This window comes from Topomyia yanbarensis, chromosome 2, assembly GCF_030247195.1.
Source record: "Topomyia yanbarensis strain Yona2022 chromosome 2, ASM3024719v1, whole genome shotgun sequence".
NCBI lineage: Eukaryota > Metazoa > Arthropoda > Insecta > Diptera > Culicidae > Topomyia > Topomyia yanbarensis.
Genome location: NC_080671.1, coordinates 190,084,111 through 190,103,648, shown reverse-complemented (window position 1 = coordinate 190,103,648; position 19,538 = coordinate 190,084,111). Strand labels below are relative to the sequence as shown.

General features: G+C 38.6%; 1 protein-coding gene across 10 annotated transcripts in view; it reads left to right on the top strand.

The window, feature by feature from the left end:
• Window positions 1-19,538, top strand: part of LOC131682492 (tyrosine-protein phosphatase Lar) — a 487,937-nt gene that overhangs the window by 320,080 nt on the left and 148,319 nt on the right. For 9 of the 10 annotated variants that reach the window (XM_058963998.1, XM_058964003.1, XM_058963997.1 and 6 more), the window contains 2 exons: window positions 10,890-10,928; window positions 11,059-11,190. In XM_058963998.1, coding sequence (XP_058819981.1) covers window positions 10,890-10,928; window positions 11,059-11,190 — 171 coding nt within the window. The remainder of the gene's footprint in view (window positions 1-10,889; window positions 10,929-11,058; window positions 11,191-19,538) is intronic. The other variant, XM_058964004.1, reaches the window with a different exon arrangement.

Below are 19,538 nucleotides of genomic sequence, written 5' to 3'. Positions count from 1 at the left end.
CGGCGAAAGCACGGAGTAATGTGACAAGATAAAACTTTTGTCCAGGAACCTGCCTAAAACTCAACTTGACATAGATTTCGTCGTCCATGAAACAAATCGTGTGTTCCATGTACATAGTTTTAACAAATAATTTCAGATTTTAATGTTGCCATTGATGTGTGACAGTTTATAAAAAATATTGTATCTAGTGTAGAACATGTTATCTGAAGAATAGAAGGTGGTTTAGCATTGATAAATGCCTTTGCAACACAATAATAACGGAAATTTTCATAGTGGTTCTACAAAGTACAACGGGTGTACCCCATTAGACAAAAAGATGTTTGGCATAATGAACGTTCGGCGTAATGGAACGTAATAGAGGTTAGGCATAACTCAATTTTTCGACGACGATGACGTTGGGTAGTAAGAGCGTGAATGTTTACACTTCTTTTGATCTTGTAGAAATGCGCTGCAAGCTGACCAAACAAACATTTCATCTTGGTGTAAACTTGATGAAATTTTTGTTCAAATAACAGAAGGGAATGCTTAGCATGGGGTCATTTGTATTGAGGTATAGATAATACACATATACTTTGATGAATGGTTTGCATACATGCATGGTGCAATTTGATTATTGGATAAGAAAATATTTGACTTGAAGAACCACTCATAAAATGAGTAATTTTATTATTATTCATTCAACGAACAAATATAGCTACCTCTACAATGATTTCTTCCCATATTATTCTATTCAATTACTATATTTTGCATCACAGTAAAATTGACGTAAACTATTTGATGCGAGAGATGAATTTCCCATATACTGTGACGAGTTGCCGGACAAAAACGTAACATCCAGCGCGAACGTAATCCGTAGTCCAATACATAGCGTATCCAGAACTTTACAAATTTTCATAAGTTCCGAAAATGAATTGTTGTTCGTAGCCGAACCAGCTTAAAGTTGAAGTCAATTATGCCTATCGTCTATTAGACCCAAAGTACATTATGCCAACCATGCACTATGCCTAACATGTTTTATTCCTAACGTACTTATACCTAACGCCGCACAGCCGAGCACAACGGCGCGGGTGCTCGAGGGTTGAAACTAAAAAAATTAACTGGCTCTAAACAATCGTGTTGCCGATCAAGCAATTCACATAAATTAGATGATTCCCAAACCCTGTCAGTAATTATAGTTTGCCACAATCCTTGAGCTATTCAATATGCCGATCTTTAGGCACGAGCACGAACTCCTAATGACCAGCAATTTTACTAATTTCCGTACAACAAGTCACTGCTCGTCGGCGTAAAATGCGTTGTGCAAGCAGTAAAACTCGAATATTACCGGTTGATCGTAATTACTCCAACTCAAACCAACAGTATCGCGTAATTACTGAATGGCGTGGTCACATTTGCCAACTTATTGCTCTGCTGGCTACCTAATTGGACGTCGTCTGTGATGCACCAGCATCATCATTAACCAACCCTCAAAAGCATTGCCATCCGCAATCTACGCGTCATAGTGCTAGTAGCTTTCCACCATAGTGACTAATTTATGGTTTTGGCACTGTGAATGAAATATACCGTAGGAAATATCTTTAAATTCTTTCTTGAATGATACCAGCAGCACTTTACCCTCGTTTATGAAACTGCTCTAGCATGACATTCATTCAACCATTCACTGCAGCTGCATTTCTGATAGCGCAAATGCTTTTCACTCCATGTAAAATCTTGCTCGGTTCTGCCCGGAAGAAGGATCTGAAAAAATCAAAGAGAAATATATCCTACCAGCTGCGCTTTTCTTGAACTCTCCCGGGCAGATCATCTTGATTTAGAGCCGGAGCAAGATTTATTGGAGCCCAGCACTCCTCCATATTGGGCGACGTACGGCATAAAGTGGACTAGACCATAAATTCCCCCGGACTGGTCGGTACCACCACCGCACCACCACGGTGCCGCTTCATCGTTGGTCGTCACAATCACGAAACGGTGTGCTACTTTACCACACAGGTCACCGGAAAGCTCAATTTCGGCTTAAATGGCAAAGTTCAAATCTCATGAGCCTTGCGGTCGACGTAGATGCACTGTGTTTGAAGCGGACGAAGGCATGACCATCAAGGCAACCGTCAGTGACTGCACTGCTATTTTTTTTTCTTTCGAACGGCGAGCAATTCCGTAAAAGCCGTATGTAATGAATGGAGCCAAAAAAGCATATTCCAGATAAAACTGGGTGGACACGATTGGGTTCATAGAAGGTGCCGTACATCTCAATGTACAAAGATAATTACGTACGACCTGTGAAAACTGATCACCATGGGAGAGACTATTTCTACTTTTCGATTAAATTTCTGCTCGCACGTCGAACAAACTGCTACAAACTACCAACGTCGGCTGAAGTTGATGGAATGTCCGCACCGCATGCTGGAGGCATACCGATAGCAGTACGGATTTATCCTCGAAAGTGAATGTACATATTCAAAAACTTTTGTCAGGGGATTTGTATGCGAAACACTTTTGCTGCACACTTCTGGCATCCTATTAAACGAAGACACAACGCCAGTCACCGGCAGATGGATGGTCCCTCCGAGTCCCAGCTCCGCATTCGGCTACAGAAACGGATTATAAGAGCATCCCGTTCGTAAAAGACGGACCAAGACCTGACGGACCAGCATATACTTTAATATACGTAGCACGAAGCTACGTACGTACATCAATAGAGCAAGTAAACGACGTCAGGGGGATTCATTATGGAAATTGTTCGACTTTTGAGACCTGTTCTCCGGTGCCGGGTAAAACTACACAAAATCTACATGCCTTCAGATTTTCAAGCACACACCCACACATATTTGGTGTGATCTCTCCTGGACCATGACTATAAGTAACAGCGTTGTCATAATGTACTGTAAACAGAGTCATCGGCAAAAATCAACTTTGCAACGATGAATCCTCCGGCTCCCAGTTCGTGTTCATCATACTAAGTTTGCCAGATTGGTTCGAAATTTTGTGGCAATACACTGAAAAAGGATAGTTTACCTTTCGTTGATGGAATGTTGCCATAAATATGTACCTACCATAAATAACTACCAGTTTGGTAATTCAATAACCCATTTTTAGCATCGCACAAATATTATTAGTTTAAAGGCATTCCTCTACTATCGGCATTCTGTACTCGGTTAATGTTTATTATGCTGTGGATTTAAGGGGTTATATACAAAGTTGTGGCGAAAAATCGAAATGAGTTCGTCATTTTTTTAAAGCGTTTTGCGTGAATTTTATTTGAAAAAGCGAAAGACAGATCGTTGGTAGCACTATCGAAGATAGAAAAAAACAAATTATATTTAAAAAAAATATTCAAGGTTGACGGAGTTATGGTCGATTCCTCGAAAAGTGTTTTTTGGCAGACGGTTACGGTGAACGCTCTCCAAACCGAACCACTCAACTGAAATCCAAAAACGAAAAAGGTTATTGAAGGAAAATGTATTTTGGTGTACTTGAACGGATAGATTTCCCAATAAAAAAGTTTTTCTGATACGTTTTTATGCGGAGTTTTCATGTTATTCGCTTTCTTGATGCAGGGTTTCAAAATTATGCGGTTTTTTAGACTCTGCGTATCCACCGCATAAAAAACTTCAGTGTATAATTTTACATTATACATAGTCAACAGTTAAACTAACGGGTTAAAAAAAAGATTTTCGAATTTATCCACGATCCGACGCATTCAGAGTATGTTTCCAATGTTCGATATTCTTTCACAAGTTTTGTTTTTTCCATCTACTAATTCCGCCCAGATGTTACATATCGTCGCTGTTGTGCTTTCTTATGACAAGCGCCATTTTGCATATTTCGAGAAAAACGATTTTTAAAGTTTGAGATTGAATATCTTGACACTTATAAATGACATAAACAATTCCAAAAAGACAATTGATGCTTCTATCTATTCTGTATTAATCTCTCAAATATTACAAAAATCGGTTGACTATGTTGCGAGTTTTTACTATAAATGTAAACAAAAACCGCAATCACATGTCATAGGTGTGTATTGATGACAAAATTTGTATGGCGTGGCATAATCGCGTATGTAAAATTTTCCATAGAAAAAAATCATCAATTATTAACTTTTATTCATATCTTTGGCTTCATTTGGTCTATAAACAATCGGTGATGTGCATTTTGAAGGAAATGAATCTGAGATTCTAGAAAAAATAGCTATTTTTGGTTACAGTGTTGCCAAATATGCTATATTTCCAGCTTAAAACTTAAATTGCATTTTGCTCACAATTCGTACGTTTTTTTTTTTTGAAAATGATTATGCCATTGTGTTTCTCAGATAGTTTTACATATAAAAACATCTTGTACATCAAAATAATTTGAGCCAATCCTTAGACACAGTCATTTGAAGCAAAAAATTAAAAAATTCTCAGCACGTTGCTGGCATTATCTCAGTAACCAAGCAGAATGTCAAAATTCAGTAAACGCCACTTTGTAGAGATTTTTTAGACAAGTAATGTGGCATATCTAACTCAGTTTACCCCAAAATGGCGTTTGTCATAAGATAGCACAACAGCGACGATATGACCTAATAAAATCCAAAACCATACGATACGAAGATTTTCGATTCCCAATTTAGTGTAACTCGAAAAGGAACGAATTTTTATGGTTATCGTGTTGCACTACTTTGTATAACAAAATCTTAGCTTCTTTTCATATCTCCTTTTCTTTTTGTATATATTTTGACCAACTGAATACGAAAATTCAATGCCAAAAGTTTTCTATTTCTTTTGAATGAGTTTTCAAAAATATAAACGATTTTCGAGGTTGAAGTCTTTGAGTCTACCCTAAATTTTGAATGATCGATTTGGCCAATAGTTAGCGAACCTTAAAGTTGAAGATTTTGTTTTCAATTTATGCGTTTAAGATTCATCCAGTAGTTCGACGACGCGAATTTTGTTAGAAAAGGCAGAATATTGCCTTTTTCATTGTAGGGCATGTGTTGGAGCGAGAAAAATGAACCATTATTAATGAGAATACTTTTTTCTAAAAGTTTTTTGCACGGCTCAATGCATTAGCACAACTGAGTCGTGGATCTTTTGAGCTTTTACAATAAGTATAAATAAAAAAAATACAAAGAATGTCTGTCTGCCAAATCCTGTTGACGCAGTTTGCTGCTGCGTGTTGGCGGTGAAGCTTTTCCTTGGCGGTGAAGTATTAGTTGCCTTATCCATCGCAGTTTAGGGGTCATTTAGCCTGCCTTATCTCGCGTTTACACGGTGCTACAGTGGTTTTGTACTTTTCAAGTGACCTAGTATAGGTTGTACAATGTGAATCTCACAAAATGGAACATAGAACAATGTTTGAAAATACCTTCAAAATCTTGATTTATGGCAAAAAAAAAACTATTTTTGGGGACTTTCGGTAATAAAAAAATGTCTGCGCGTCTGCGTCATTTTCCAACCGATTGAATATATACGTAATGGAGCAAAAACAAATCTATTTTTTGAAAATTTTATATGAGACTGTCCCCTTAAAAGTTCATGCTAACAAGTTTCTAATGTGAAAAAAACTAATTACTCTGCCATTTTTCAACCGATTTTGATCATAATAGGTCGTTGGATGCGGAATTATGTTCTCTCTAAATTTCAATTTAATCAAAGACGCTTCCTTATAAAAATGTAAAGCAATGTTCATATTTTTAATGAAAAAAAACGCAAAATAATGGTTACTTTCATATTGTTGTCCCAACACCGCATAGAACATAGCATACCGTTGGAATGATAATTTCTTCTTCTTTCCAAAACACTTAGAGAATTTAAAATCTATGGAAAATGACAGCATAGAATTTTTTTTCGCGCTAAAAGTCCTGCAAAATAGTTTTCTTGCAATTAATCAAGATTTTGAGAGTATTTTGAATTGATCAAACGTGGTTTTGTGTTGTATTTGACGAGATCTACAACCTTTAACAGATTTTCAGTCACTGGGAGCCACACATATGAGCGTTCGAAGAGCAGACGTCCAGCCATTTCCACGTCGAGGAGCGCCGCGGCGAACACTATAACCATTAAAAAAATTGTTTGACACAAGATATTCAGTAAGGTTTGTAAAGCTTAGTCTTGTAATTCGCTCTCTTTTCATCAAAATAATAGGGAGAAATTCTTTTAAATTGTAGCTAACAACTGACTGGGCCGCTAGCTAGACACTAGATCCAAAAAATCCAAATTCTAGAGGTTCAATACTAACAATTAAGCGAATGAAAAATCTACAAGGGGCAGCCCTATGGGGTTGCACGAACTGTAGACGTAGGACTATACTACTTAATGTAAAATATTTATTTTCTTAGTACTTAGTGTGTGGGAAAAAACACCCGGAGCGGTGAAGAAAAATCAAATTTTAGGCAATATAATCACATCTCATGTATAGAACAAGCTTTCTAGTTGCTCTCAAACAGATCCTAAAAGTTCAAACACCCATGGATAACCCCAAGTTTGTAGATGTGTTTCGATGCCACCGGATTGTAAAATGGTTAATATTACGCCTTGAAAATTCAATTCTTCCGTGACAATTTTGTTTGCCTGCAAAATGCCCTGTGTGTATGCAAAGCTCATGATTTGTTGGGATATTAGCATTGATCGGAAAATGCTTTCCAACGCTGCGCATTGCATACATACAGGACATTTTGCAGGTCACCAGAAGCTGTTCATTTTACCACCGCCACATGTTCATTTTATCCACTCGCTATAAACATGTCTCATTTTTGGACATGTTTAGAAATCAAGAATCATGTTTGAAAAAATGTGTTTATGACGAAGTATTTTTACCAGATATGTACAAAACATGTCTAACAAGAAACATAAGGTGATTGTAATATCTTATTCACTTATTAGTTATAAAATAATGACTTTGCTTAACGTGTTCATTTTACCGCCAGTTCCCCTACCTACCAACACATTCGCACCAAACATTGAACCCAAGCGTACAATTCAAAATGAGTCAACGCTGATGATGATGGGTACAGCGAAAGAGACAACTAGTACCACAACGACCCAATTAGCGCATTTCACCAAAATTCCACGCGGCTTTTCTCGATTGATTTTGCATAGCGAAGGGCTGAATGATAACACATTTTGTTCCAAAAAACAGCCCTGCGTTATGCAACACTTTGTGCAGGTTGATTATACCAGTTACAAGTAGGGCCAAATTCACCAAGTTTCGTAAAATTCCTTTTAAATTACAGAACTGATAAAATTGCTTAGATGAGCTAAACTAATTAATCACAATTTTTAAAAACTGTCCTTGCGTTTAAACCAAAATGGGAAGCTTATTACTACCACTGCATTACTTAATTTCAAGCGCAAATAGCAAATACATGTGCTAGTTAAACCAAAAATTTACTGGCAAAATTACAGCGGCATTTAGGAAGCAGTTGGAGCGGTCACCTGTTGGACGACACATGGTAGCGTCCCTCCACATCCAGTGTAACGGACTTTTAGCTCAGCTACACTGGCTGTAAAAAACACAGCGCAGTGATCTGCTTCACCAGCCGTTCAACAGGGAACTGAGTGTGTCTGGCCAAGTCCGTTCTTTAAATAGTCGATGATGACGTCATTCATAGAAGCGTTGCGAGCTAGGTACACCAATCCGTCGTACAGGGCTTGGGAAGCGCTATCTTCTATGTGTAAATGCGCGATATTTTAACAAGGTTGTATATTATTTAATTTTTAAATGCTATGATATCAAAAATCTTTGGGTTTATCTATTGGAATCTATTCTTAGAAGTATTTCGGGGGATTTGTGCAAAAAATTTGAATATTTATCGTGAGATGGCTGAATTATATGCGTTTAAAATTGGACCACTTTTCGTTACATACCATTTTTGTAGAATTTACAGAGTGCACCCCCATATCGAAAACAAAGACGTAGTCCTACGTCAAAAAGGTCGAACATGCATGTCTTCAACAAAATAGTTTCTAATTTCATTCTCAAAAACTTTATTGAAAATGCTAAGCCTCCAAATAATGTTTTGGAAGAGTTGATTCTTCATTATTACTTTGAGGCAGATTTATTAGCAAAATATTTTTTTATATTGTATTATTAAGCCTCTTCAAAGATGCTAAATATCCAAACGGTTCCGATATTATGTGATCTTGACCGTAAACAGTGTTCTTGTCTTCTTTGGTTCAATATTCTTGACCTAAAAAAACCTCAACTCGAGAACGTGACCTTGTATACAAAATACGCCATTCGATTCAGCACTCTAATGTACACTATAAATAGCTTTGTAATAATACAAAAATTCTTGAAATGCTCATAAAAAAAGATTCTGATACTAGAGATAACCGGTAAACGCCATTTTGCATCATTTTCTTTCTTGTTTCCGGAAAAATAAACACCAATATCAACCCACACTTTTAAGAAATTTTTGTATTTTTTTTAAACTTACCAGGTTGAAAAATAATTAAAGAAATAATATAATCAACAAGCAGTTGTAGACTTAAAAATCTTAATCTAAAATTTGACATACGGCATTCGTTAATAACCATTTTAAGGAGTTTCGATGCACTGGCTTTTGCCGGCGATGCTAGAGTAGCGTTATTAAAATGATTTTCCTAATGAGTGGTAAATTATTAAAATTTGCTGTACCAAATCATCTACGTAATCCGATATTAATCATTTGACGATTACTATTTAATTAAAAAAAACTTTTCATGTGCCCGCAATAAAGCCACCTTACTTAACTCACACCAAGTAATTATCGTCCCTAATATCCGTAAAAAAGTGCAACAAACCATCGCTTCCGCTAACGATCATCATTAATGTTAATTTCATCATCGCAGACCGCATCAATTCAGAATATTTTCCGTGTGAGAAGCACCAAACCCCCACCCCACTCCCCTAAAGTCGGAGGAACAACTGAAGTTTTCAATTTATTCCACTCAGCTACTTCTGAAGCTTCCGAAAGATTGCGTGCAAGGGAGGTGTGGATCAGAAGCTGGTACTCCACAAGTCCACATCCAACGCATATATGTGTTTATGGAGAAAAAAGAGCTTCCACAGTGGAAGGATAGTTTTCACGTCAGCAAAGCCTTTTTGAAACTAATGAGTTTTTCAAATTAATCTAACACCAGCATTGCTGTCGGTCGTTTCGAACAGTTGCTGGGCAGAACCAAATCCGCTTTGGGTTGGTAACCATTCGTTGAACTACTCATAGAAGTCAGAAGTGTTTCAGAAATTGGTTTCTCGGCTTAGCTAATGAAGACACCTCGCAAGTTTCGTCCAAAGTTAGGTAATTACGATGTTAAATGTTACGTCCGATAAAACGTAACACGGATATTTATATTGATCGGTGGGTTGACTGGCTGGCTGCTTGGCAGGCTGCGGTTGACGTTACATTTTCCAGGGTGAGGAAGTGGGCGCCTGCAGCCATCATCGTTTTGATTACTCATCTTGTTTATACAACCCTCGCGTGACCTCTCGCGACGGCACGAAGGAGGTGATTGTGTACGAAATAAAGCCCCGTACCAAACGGAGTCACAGCTTGTTTCGTGGTAGAGCCCTTCCTACATTGTTACAGTAATGGAATTACTGGAACAATATGGCGGAGTCATGTTTTCAGTGAAGGCTACTCGGGCTACAGCTCAAAACGCGATGTTGAGGTTTGTTGCTTTATAAATTTATTAGTGCTTCATCCCGCCATTTAGTGGAACGGGAGGGGATAGCCGCTGACCTTGTCTAGCCCCGTAGATAGTGACAGGCAAGATTTAATGGCAGGATGATCACGACATTAATTATTTTTTATTGACAGAATGGTTGAAACAACATCAACATGCTCTCGTTCCTTAGTGTGTTTTTGTTTTTCACACTCATCAGCTGTGTAAATGTTTGAAAGTTCATCACAAATGGCGGATTATCTTTTTCTTATCCTTTCTCCAATCCGCCTTTTTTGTTAAATAACAAAGAAAATTATACTTTTTGTATACTGTATACACCCTGAATGACCCCAAAACAATATAGTTCCGTTGGAAATTGAGTAATAAAATGCTTCCTCTACGATTTAAATACATATATGCTTCCATTACCACACCTCTTTATTGTATATAATGAAAAAATAAAAATCCGCTATCAATTTTGCACATTTAACTTATTTGTCCATAAAAAGTAACTTCTTCGTTCAGGTACTACTAGGGCCGGCATTTTTTTATTTCTCAATTAGTAAGCTTCCAACCGTGTCGATGAAGCATTCGGGCAAATTGTACTGGAAAATCAAATTCGCCATTGCCACAGAAGGAAACCCCACACAACGTCACAGGAAACTAGCTAAATTTCACCAGCTACAGCATAAACGAAAACCAAAAACTAGATTGAGATGAGACCTGACAGGCAGAATCATACCTCTCCCCGTAAAATGAACATTAAAAATTCATGTAACGTAATTTTGGTTAATTATACAGCCCCGGACAGTTAATTGGAAACCGGTCTACGCGCCCTTCCCTCCAGTCAGTAAAAAGCGTAATTTGAATATAAATTGTTTAGCATCCAGCCCTGGCAAATTAATCCATTGTCGGATTGTGCCGGGACTGACCGAGTACTACTCCTATGTAGTGTTGGTTGATTAAAAGCTTTAAACAAGTTCCAACTACAATTCTAGAACTGGTTTGCCTAATATCTAATCTTTATAAATCAGAAAAATCCAACCCTCAATTCAGTTCCACAAGGAATTCTTTCGTCGGTACTTCTCGGAAAATAGCCACAAAATTTTGCCTCTAGCAAGTGACGGTTTAATTGTGCGAGAAATTGCGCAATCGAAACTCAAAACTGCTGCCCGCGGGTATTGATTTCCCCCCTCTACTCCTCCAACTCAACGAGCTTCGCGTCGAACGAAAATCCTTAACCGAGCTGTTTTTCGTCAACCTTTGCAGATGGGAATTTCTCCGACTTTCCCTTTATTTATCTGACACGTAAGTCTAGTAGAGCTACTATTTCACGCAACCATTGGACTCGTTCCATTGTGTATTTATGAAATGAAAATATGTTTATCCCCCAAACAGCTAATAATTGTTTCTACTGTTCTTTTATGTTTCACTACAGATCCACCAGAGATTATCAGGAAACCATCGAACCAGGGCGTCCGAGTCGGAGGTGTGGCGACGTTCTTCTGCGGTGCCAGAGGTGATCCCCAGCCGAACATTGTATGGCGGAAAAATGGAAAGAAAATTATGGGTGAGTGTGTAAATTGTTCACTTTTTTGGGAACCTATGAGGATGTTTAATCTAGACTCATTATTAGAATTTATCGATGGCTTGACGTATACAATGTGGCAGCGCAGGAGAAATTGAATTATTACATTTTTTATTCAGTTTATTTATTTGACCCGGTACTTTGCTTGACGGTGTCAATTTCTTTGTTTTGCAATTTAACGGGTGTTCAATAAAAAATGAGAATGATTTCAATACCTTTCTGTAATTTAAGCAAAGAGCATACATTTTTTCTCTCCAAGAGAATTGCTCTCTGGACTCCCTAGAAATGGGTGGCATGTTTCTTTTCGCTCGGGTACTGTCAATTCAATCGAAGATGGCGTCAAAACAGTAAGCACTCCGCGAGCGTCTTGTACGGTTTTACGAAACGCATGGTCATCGTGGAAAAAAGTTTACGATAGACCACTTTCGATACGAAAACGTGCCCGTAAGTACAATTTACCGGATCCTGGCATCCCTAAGCGTAGAGCGGAAGGCCGGTAGGGGCCGTCCTACGGAGATAACGACGAAGAAGCGTTTAGAAAGCTGTTTGACACCATGGACGGAACGAGTTTGCGTGACGCTGCACAGAGGAGTAACTGCCCAAAATTATTTACTGCTGTTATTGCTGTTATTATGCGGGAAAGCGAACTTAAAATAGACAATAACTAGTTTTTAGAACAATTTGGCATCTATCCACCTACCAGTGCAGAGGTCAATTTTCTATATCCTTTCGAATAGTAGTAATTTCGAGGAGATCTTTGTGAATACATTTGTTTTACTAGTTGCATAAACAGATAATCAGTGGAAAAAGGAGAGTGTAAAGGACGCCAGTATTCAAAAAGATACATTTTTCCAAACATAGTATTTGGTCCTACAGCATTTCGGTGAACCTCAAATTAGTAAAAATTCAATATTTTCAAATCGTTTAGAATTTATGAATGGGACAAGCAAGGAGGAAGATGGAGGACATCATCTGCCGGAAGAAGACTCGGTCCCCCGAGTACACGGACGAGCAGATAGCTATCGTAAAATCGCAGTGCCGGTGGATGACAAAAAAAAACTACCGCGGGACGGCGTTCGTGCTGGACGACGAAAGTTACTTTCCGCACATTCCAGGAAATGACAGCTACTATTCCAGCGACAAGTCGGCCACAACCCCCGAAGTAAAATATAAGTTTAAGCATTAATTTTAAAAAAAGTTATGCTGTACATCGCCATATCGGACGAAGGGGTTTTAAAGCCGTAGTTCAAGCCGAACAGTCTGACCAGCAATCAACAAGTGTGGTACACTGGGAGTGTCTTGAGAAAATTCTTCTGCCGTTCCTAAAGGAGCATCATGCAGATGGGAAGCACGTCTTCTGACCGGACAAGGCGTCTTCCCATTACGCCAAGAAGACGTTGGAGTATCTTGAGCAGAAAAAGATACCGTACATGCCGAAAGAAAGGAACCCGACCAACTTGCCCCAGTGCCGTCCCATTGAGGATTTTTTCGGCTCCCTCAGTGCCCTAGTGTACAAAAATAATTGGCGGGCTAAGGATACAAAGCAGTTGACCACCAGGATTCGGAATTGTATCCGGAAGATGAACGTCAGTGCCGTCCAGCGCTTAGGCTTGCGGAAGGCGTAAACCTTCAGTATCATCATCTTCGCAATGCATTAATAATATCTTTCAACACGTTAACGTAAGCCATACGTTTCGTTTCGCAAAACAATTGAAAGCACGTGGTTGAAAGTGACAACATTGGAATTATGATTCCCATGTATATAGAAAACGACTATATCGAGGTAAGGCTAGATGACCTATCGCCTCGTACCCCTCTTGAGCTAATTTCAAAATATATGTTACAATAAGGAAAAGTAAAATCCGTTACACGTGATGCTTAGAGAAACTTTTTCTGACATTTCATATCGTATCAGTTTTCTTGTATTGAGGATGCGGGTCGAAAAACCTACTCCCTCCTACTTGACTATAAAATTCAAAACTTACGGAACTAATATTAATCAAACTACGCTATGTATCCACGAGGGGCAAACCCCTACGTGCCAGTATTGTTATCAGATAGAGCACCAAGGAAGAGGAAAATGCCAATTGCTAACTCATCAACGGAGAACCTGTCCAAACCAGTTTTTAACCCCAATACCTGAACCACAATCAGCGGCCAAAATTATTACCGCATAAGAAGCATCCAGCATCCAAAACCAACTGAAAGCAATATCGGCGAGGTAGTTATTAACAATGAAGAAGGGTTTACGTAAATGTAAGCAACAGGGAAGAACATCTGATGGCGGATACCAAGACAGTTTTAATCAGTGCGCAGTGAGAAAAAATGGACCCAAAACGAAAAAAAGCTTGATAACCTTTACTAGAAAGGCGTTTTTTATGTAAAAAGGACTGAAAAAAAAATTACTGGTATTTAAAACGACCGCACGGTACACTATCATGCCTGTTTTGCGTTTTTTTCACAAAGAGGCTGAAAGCGACTAATCAAAACTTTTTTGTATGTTAAATAGTCCAGGGAAATCGATTGAAGATAGCTGGAATGACCCGACGAAACATGTTTACCTGTTTTACCCTAAATTCCTCCCAAAGCTCAAGTGTAAAGTTAAACCTGGCTGCACTTCTCGGAAAGAGGCTGAATACGACTGATGGAAAGTAGTAATTCTTATGTTCAAAACTCCGAAAATCGACTGGAGATTCACACGTTTCGTACGGTCATTCTTTTCTCGGGTTTTCATTAATAAGAAATATTACTTTATATCAGCCTTTCTCTTAAATATGGAATGAGAATTAACATCAAACTTGAGTTCTAAGAACTGGGGCAAAACGGGTACACATGTTTCATACGGTCGTTTTATTTATCTTCAACCGATTCCCTGTACTTTTTATATAAGAATTAATACGTATGATCAGTCGCATTCAGCCTCTTTGTGGAATGTAGAGCTAGATTTAACTTCACTTTTGAGTTATGAGAATAATTGGGGGAAAATGGATACACAAGTTTAGTGCGGTCCTTCTAACTATCTTCAATCGATTCCCCGAGCTTTTTTATATAAAAATAATTACTTTAGATGAGCCGTATTCGTCCTCTTCTCTAAATTTAAAACCTGGTTTAACTTCTATCTCGAATAATAGGAGGAATACGGAGTAAAACGGTTTTACACATTTCATGCGGACATTTTGACTATCTGCAATCGATTCCCAGGATCTTTTTACATAAGCAATACAACTGTTGAATACTGCATGTAGACTCTTTCCGAAATATATTGCAATATTTCATTTCCCTCTTGAGTTTGGGAAAAATTGGGGTAAATTAATTAATTTCCTTGGACTGTTTGCATAAGAAACACTATTTTTGATCAGCGACGTTACGCCTTTTTCCGAGAGATGTTGTAAAGAAAAACTAAAAACTCAATATTTGGGGAGAATTGGGGTAAAACGGATTAAAACGTTTTATTTAGACAATCCTACTATCTTCTATAGAATCTTTGGACTTTTTGCTTACGAAACACTAACTATGGTAGCCCTCATGCAGTATTCTTCCAAGTTATATAGTAATAAAAAAAATACTAATAAAAAGAGGAACTAGGGCAAAACGAGCACGATAGCGTACTTTACGGTCATTTTAAATACCGCTACCGGGAATTCTCGTGAGAAACCCAACTTTCTTGCTAGTTTTCATCTTGTAGATAGCTCAATTCCAGAAAACATTGCTCTCGTATGCTCTTCTGCGGTGTTATCTCGCAAGCAAGAAATGCATTCAAGAGCACAGGCGCCATGTCGTTACTGTACAAGGGCAAAACAATTCTGTGAATTATGTTCGACAAGTCTCTCGGAATTTCCCATTACCACTAAGTTTAAAATATCGCATTAAATGAAAATCGATATGAGAGTTTCCAAAATCAATTTTTCAGCCCGACAGGACTTGAATTCTTACGAGTTCGATGAAATGTATAATCGAAACAAACCGATAGCAGCAGCATGTGTATTTCATCTCCAATAGTATCGTTCTTTGTACAACCTAATTAGATCTCCTAAGCATGCATTCAGCCATATTCCGGTTCTACGCGAAGAAAATTCATATTTGCTTCAAATACCTAACGCGGTGTCCCCAGGTGCTTTTCGAATTGAACCGGACCCTGAGCTATTTTACTGCGAAGGTCTGAGCGATGGTAACATCGATTGTTAGAATCTGTAGTTGTACTAGTTCACTCTTTCTAGAAAATACAACTAGCTCAGTGGAGAATTCGATGCCCAGATGAATAGTCCAAGTAGTTATTCTGTAATGGTCCTTGTAAGTCGACAGCTTTGGGTCCCGTAACTAAAACCATACCGTTACTTGCAAATTTGCTTAGCGTGCAGATATTGAGCCCTACGGTAGACTCACGTTAGCTACTTAACAGTTACGAGTCGCCGTAGGCTTCCTCAATATTGATGTCCCGGCCTGGGCTGTTGCGTTCAAAACGGAACCGGATGAAGCTGACGAACAGTCGACAATATCGTCAAACAGATGCGCCAAGACAAACATATCTGGGACGCAGTCAGCAGAGTAGTGACGCAGATACTCTCCGAGTTGCAGAGAAAGTGTGAAGGGACCATAAAATCAGTTTCGGAAGATATTCCTTTGCCGGGAAGTCTCCGTCGGAGTAGACTAGATCCACTGAGACTAGTTGAGTAGTATGCAACGTAGCACTGAGCTCGGGTTATCGAGGTACCAGATAACCGGCCGGCCACCGCAATTTCTGGACCGACCACGGCACCCTACCGGTTGACCCGAGGAGAAAATTGAGAAAGCAGCAGAAGAATCGGTTTCGGAAGAACTTCTACCGCAGAAGAACTCTCCGTGGGAGGAATCTAGCTCCATCGCCGGGGGCTAGATGAGTGGTGTGAGACGAAGTACTAATCTCCGATTGTCGAGCCGCCAGCGTGCCTGAAGTCATACTCGATCCGAAATCGCTGGATTTACCTTTGCCCGTGAAAGAGGGGATAGTCAGGATAACAGCTTACATCGTGCTGCAAGGACGATGTATGTACGAGATGCTTTATGTAAGGTTTTAGAATAAGAAAGATGGGTCAAAGGCATAAACGCAATGATTTAGAACACAAGTTTCCCCCTTCTAGCTTGTGCCGTGAATTGTCATCAAAATCTACAAGTAAGTCATTTGGGATGATATGGATGGATGTCCAAAAACCATACCGTATAAACCACTTTTACAGTAAAAAAACGCCTGGAAAAATCAAACTGATAATTGAAATTGGTTGTGGAGATACTTGGTCTTAACCCTCAAAAAGGCAACCGGGTCTCAGAGGCCCGGCACGTTACAATTTTTTAGTTACAAAAAAATGTGTATGCAGTATAAGCTCGGGCATGGAAATTTTGATAAGTAGCTTTGAAATCTATAACAAAAATAAAGAATTGTGAAATTTTCATCTATGGAGTGATGCGCAGCTATGTTTGAATTTTTTACATGCACAAAAAGGCAAGCCGGGCCTGGCAGGCCCGGTGTGCATGCAATATTTACTAGGAATACCACTGGTTTTATACATTAATATTTATCTAAAAAAAAAACATTTTTCTTCATATTAGCAGGATTTTTTTTTTTCATGTTTTGATTGATTTTATCTTTTTACCTTTTCTTATATGAAAAAAATCTTGAAAGTTTGAGCGAATTCTATGCATTTCTTTTATAAGAAATGTAAAAATAGCATACGATAATGACGTGTGGCATATTTTTTGGGTTAATACTTTTATTTCACCAATGTGGTCTACTTGACAATTATTTGGATACAACATAACCTAACTCTGTCGTTATTGTCTATTTTTGTTGTCTATTCTTTGTGTTATAGTTGTCGTAATTATTCAAATTGTAGGATCTAAAAGCAACAAAAAATTTCAATGGCTATAAGACGATATGCCCATGTTTTCAATCGTCTCAAAGAATCTGAAGTAATGGAAGAAATTCGAGCAAATTCAACAGCAGACGATTTCGAAACTGATTTGCAAAGCGAGGAAGAAGATGTGAATGATATTGCTTCCGACGATGAATCTGATGCAGAAAAATATGAATATGTACTCCGGTTATGCATCAGAAGAAATTAATAGCAACCCAGAAACATTTATTGGTCGTGTTCAAACGAAATGGAGCTCAGAACCAATCGACAGTCGACGTGATCTTCCGAGTACTCACCTTTTGGAAAAAAATTGACCTTTTTACAGCCATCGCCTTATACGCTGAAATCGGGATTTGCTGCGTGTTCGTACTCATCATCTTGTAATTCCGGAACCGGCAGTCGGATCATTTAGAAATTCAACAGCAGCCAATGAAAATGCTGTACCTTTCATTTGAAACCAAGTTTGTAAAAATCGGTAAAGAATTCGCTGAGAAATAGGTATGACATTATCTTAGGAACTTGGTAAGTTCCCCCGGGGCATCAAGAACCTCCATAGCTGGCCAATGTGGGCGAAGTGCCTTCGGTGGGACAATAATGATCTAGACATGCAAAGCCAAGTAATGTTGCACATATTTTAATATATATATTGCATCATTTGGACATCATGGTGGTATCAGCTTCTATGGAAATTTGCTGTGTGATTGTACTCTTCAACACGTAACTCCAGAACCGAAAAACGGATCAATAAAAAAATCAATAGCGACCGATGGGAAGGCTGCACCTTTCATTTGAGACTAAATTTGTACAAATCGGTCCAGCCACCTCAGAGAAAAATCGGTGAAATTGTTTGCCACATACATACATCCATACATACACACACATACAGACATTTTACGATCTCGACGAACTGAGTCGAATGGTATAAGAGATTTGGCCCTGCGGGTCTCGGTTAAAAAGTCGAAATTTCGACCGATTGCATAACCTTTCTATATGAGAACGGCAAAAAGGAACTTGAATTTAGACGGGCCTGAGAGGCCCGGCTTGCCCTTTAACGTTAGGATTTTAGCTTGCCTTCACAAGGGTTAACCTCACCTGACGCTAGAAGCGATTTTGCAATCCAAGTAACTTTTGATTGCCATAAACCATTAGAAAGCTTTATAAAGTTTTTAAAAACTACAAGGGGCAGCCCTATGGGGTTGCACGAACTGTAGACGTAGGACTATACCACTTAATGTAAAATATTTATTTTCTTAGTACTTAGTGTGTGGGAAAAACACCGGTGAAGAAAAATCAAATTTTAGACAATATAATCACATCTCATGTATAGAACAAGCTTTCTAGTTGCTTTCAAACAGATCCTAAAAGTTCAAACACCCATGGATAACCCCAAGTTTGTAGATGTGTTTCGATGTCGCAGGATTGTAAAATGGTTAATATTACGTCATGAAAACTCAATTCTTCCGTGACAATTTTTTTTTTGCCTGCAAAATGCCCTGTGTGTATGCAAAGCTCATGATTTGTTGGAATATTAGCATTGATCGGAAAATGCTTTCCAACGCTGCGCATTGCATACATACAGGACATTTTGCAGGCCACCAGAAGCTGTTCATTTTACCACCGCCACATGTTCATTTTACCCACTCGCTATAAACATGTCTCATTTTTGGACATGTTTAGAAATCAAGAATCATGTTTGAAAAAATGTGTTTATGACGAAGTATTTTTACCAGATATGTACAAAACATGTCTAACAAGAAACATAAGGAGATTGTAATATCTCACTTATTAGTTAGAAAATAATGACTTTGCTTAACGTGTTCATTTTACCGCCAGTTCCCCTACCTACCAACACATTCGCACCAAACATTGAACCCAAGCGTACAATGCAAAATGAGTCAACGCTGATGATGATGGGTAGAGCGAAAGAGACAACTAGTACCACCACGACACTATTAGCGCATTTCACCAAAATTCCACGCGGCCTTTCCCGATTGAAAGGAACGGCCGCGCTTAGCCCATCTGTCATAATATCGTGAGTTTGCATAGCGAAGGGCTGAATGATAACACATTTTGTTCCAAAAAACAGCCCTGCGTTATGCAACACTTTGTGCAGGTTGATTATACCAGTTGCAAGTGGGGCAAAATTCACCAAGTTCCGTAAAATTCCTTTTAATTTACAGAATTGATAAAATTGCTTAGATGAGCTAAACTAATTAATCAAATCCTGTTTTAAAAACTGCCCTTGCGTTTAAACCAAAATGGAAAGCTTATTACTATCACTACGTTACTTAATTTCAAGCGCAAATAGCAAATACATGTGCTAGTTAAACCAAAAATTTACTGGCAACATTACAACGGAATTTAGGAAGCAGTTGAAGCGGTCGCCTGTTGGACGACACAGAGTAGCGTCCCTCCACAGCCAGTGTAACGGACTTCTAGCTC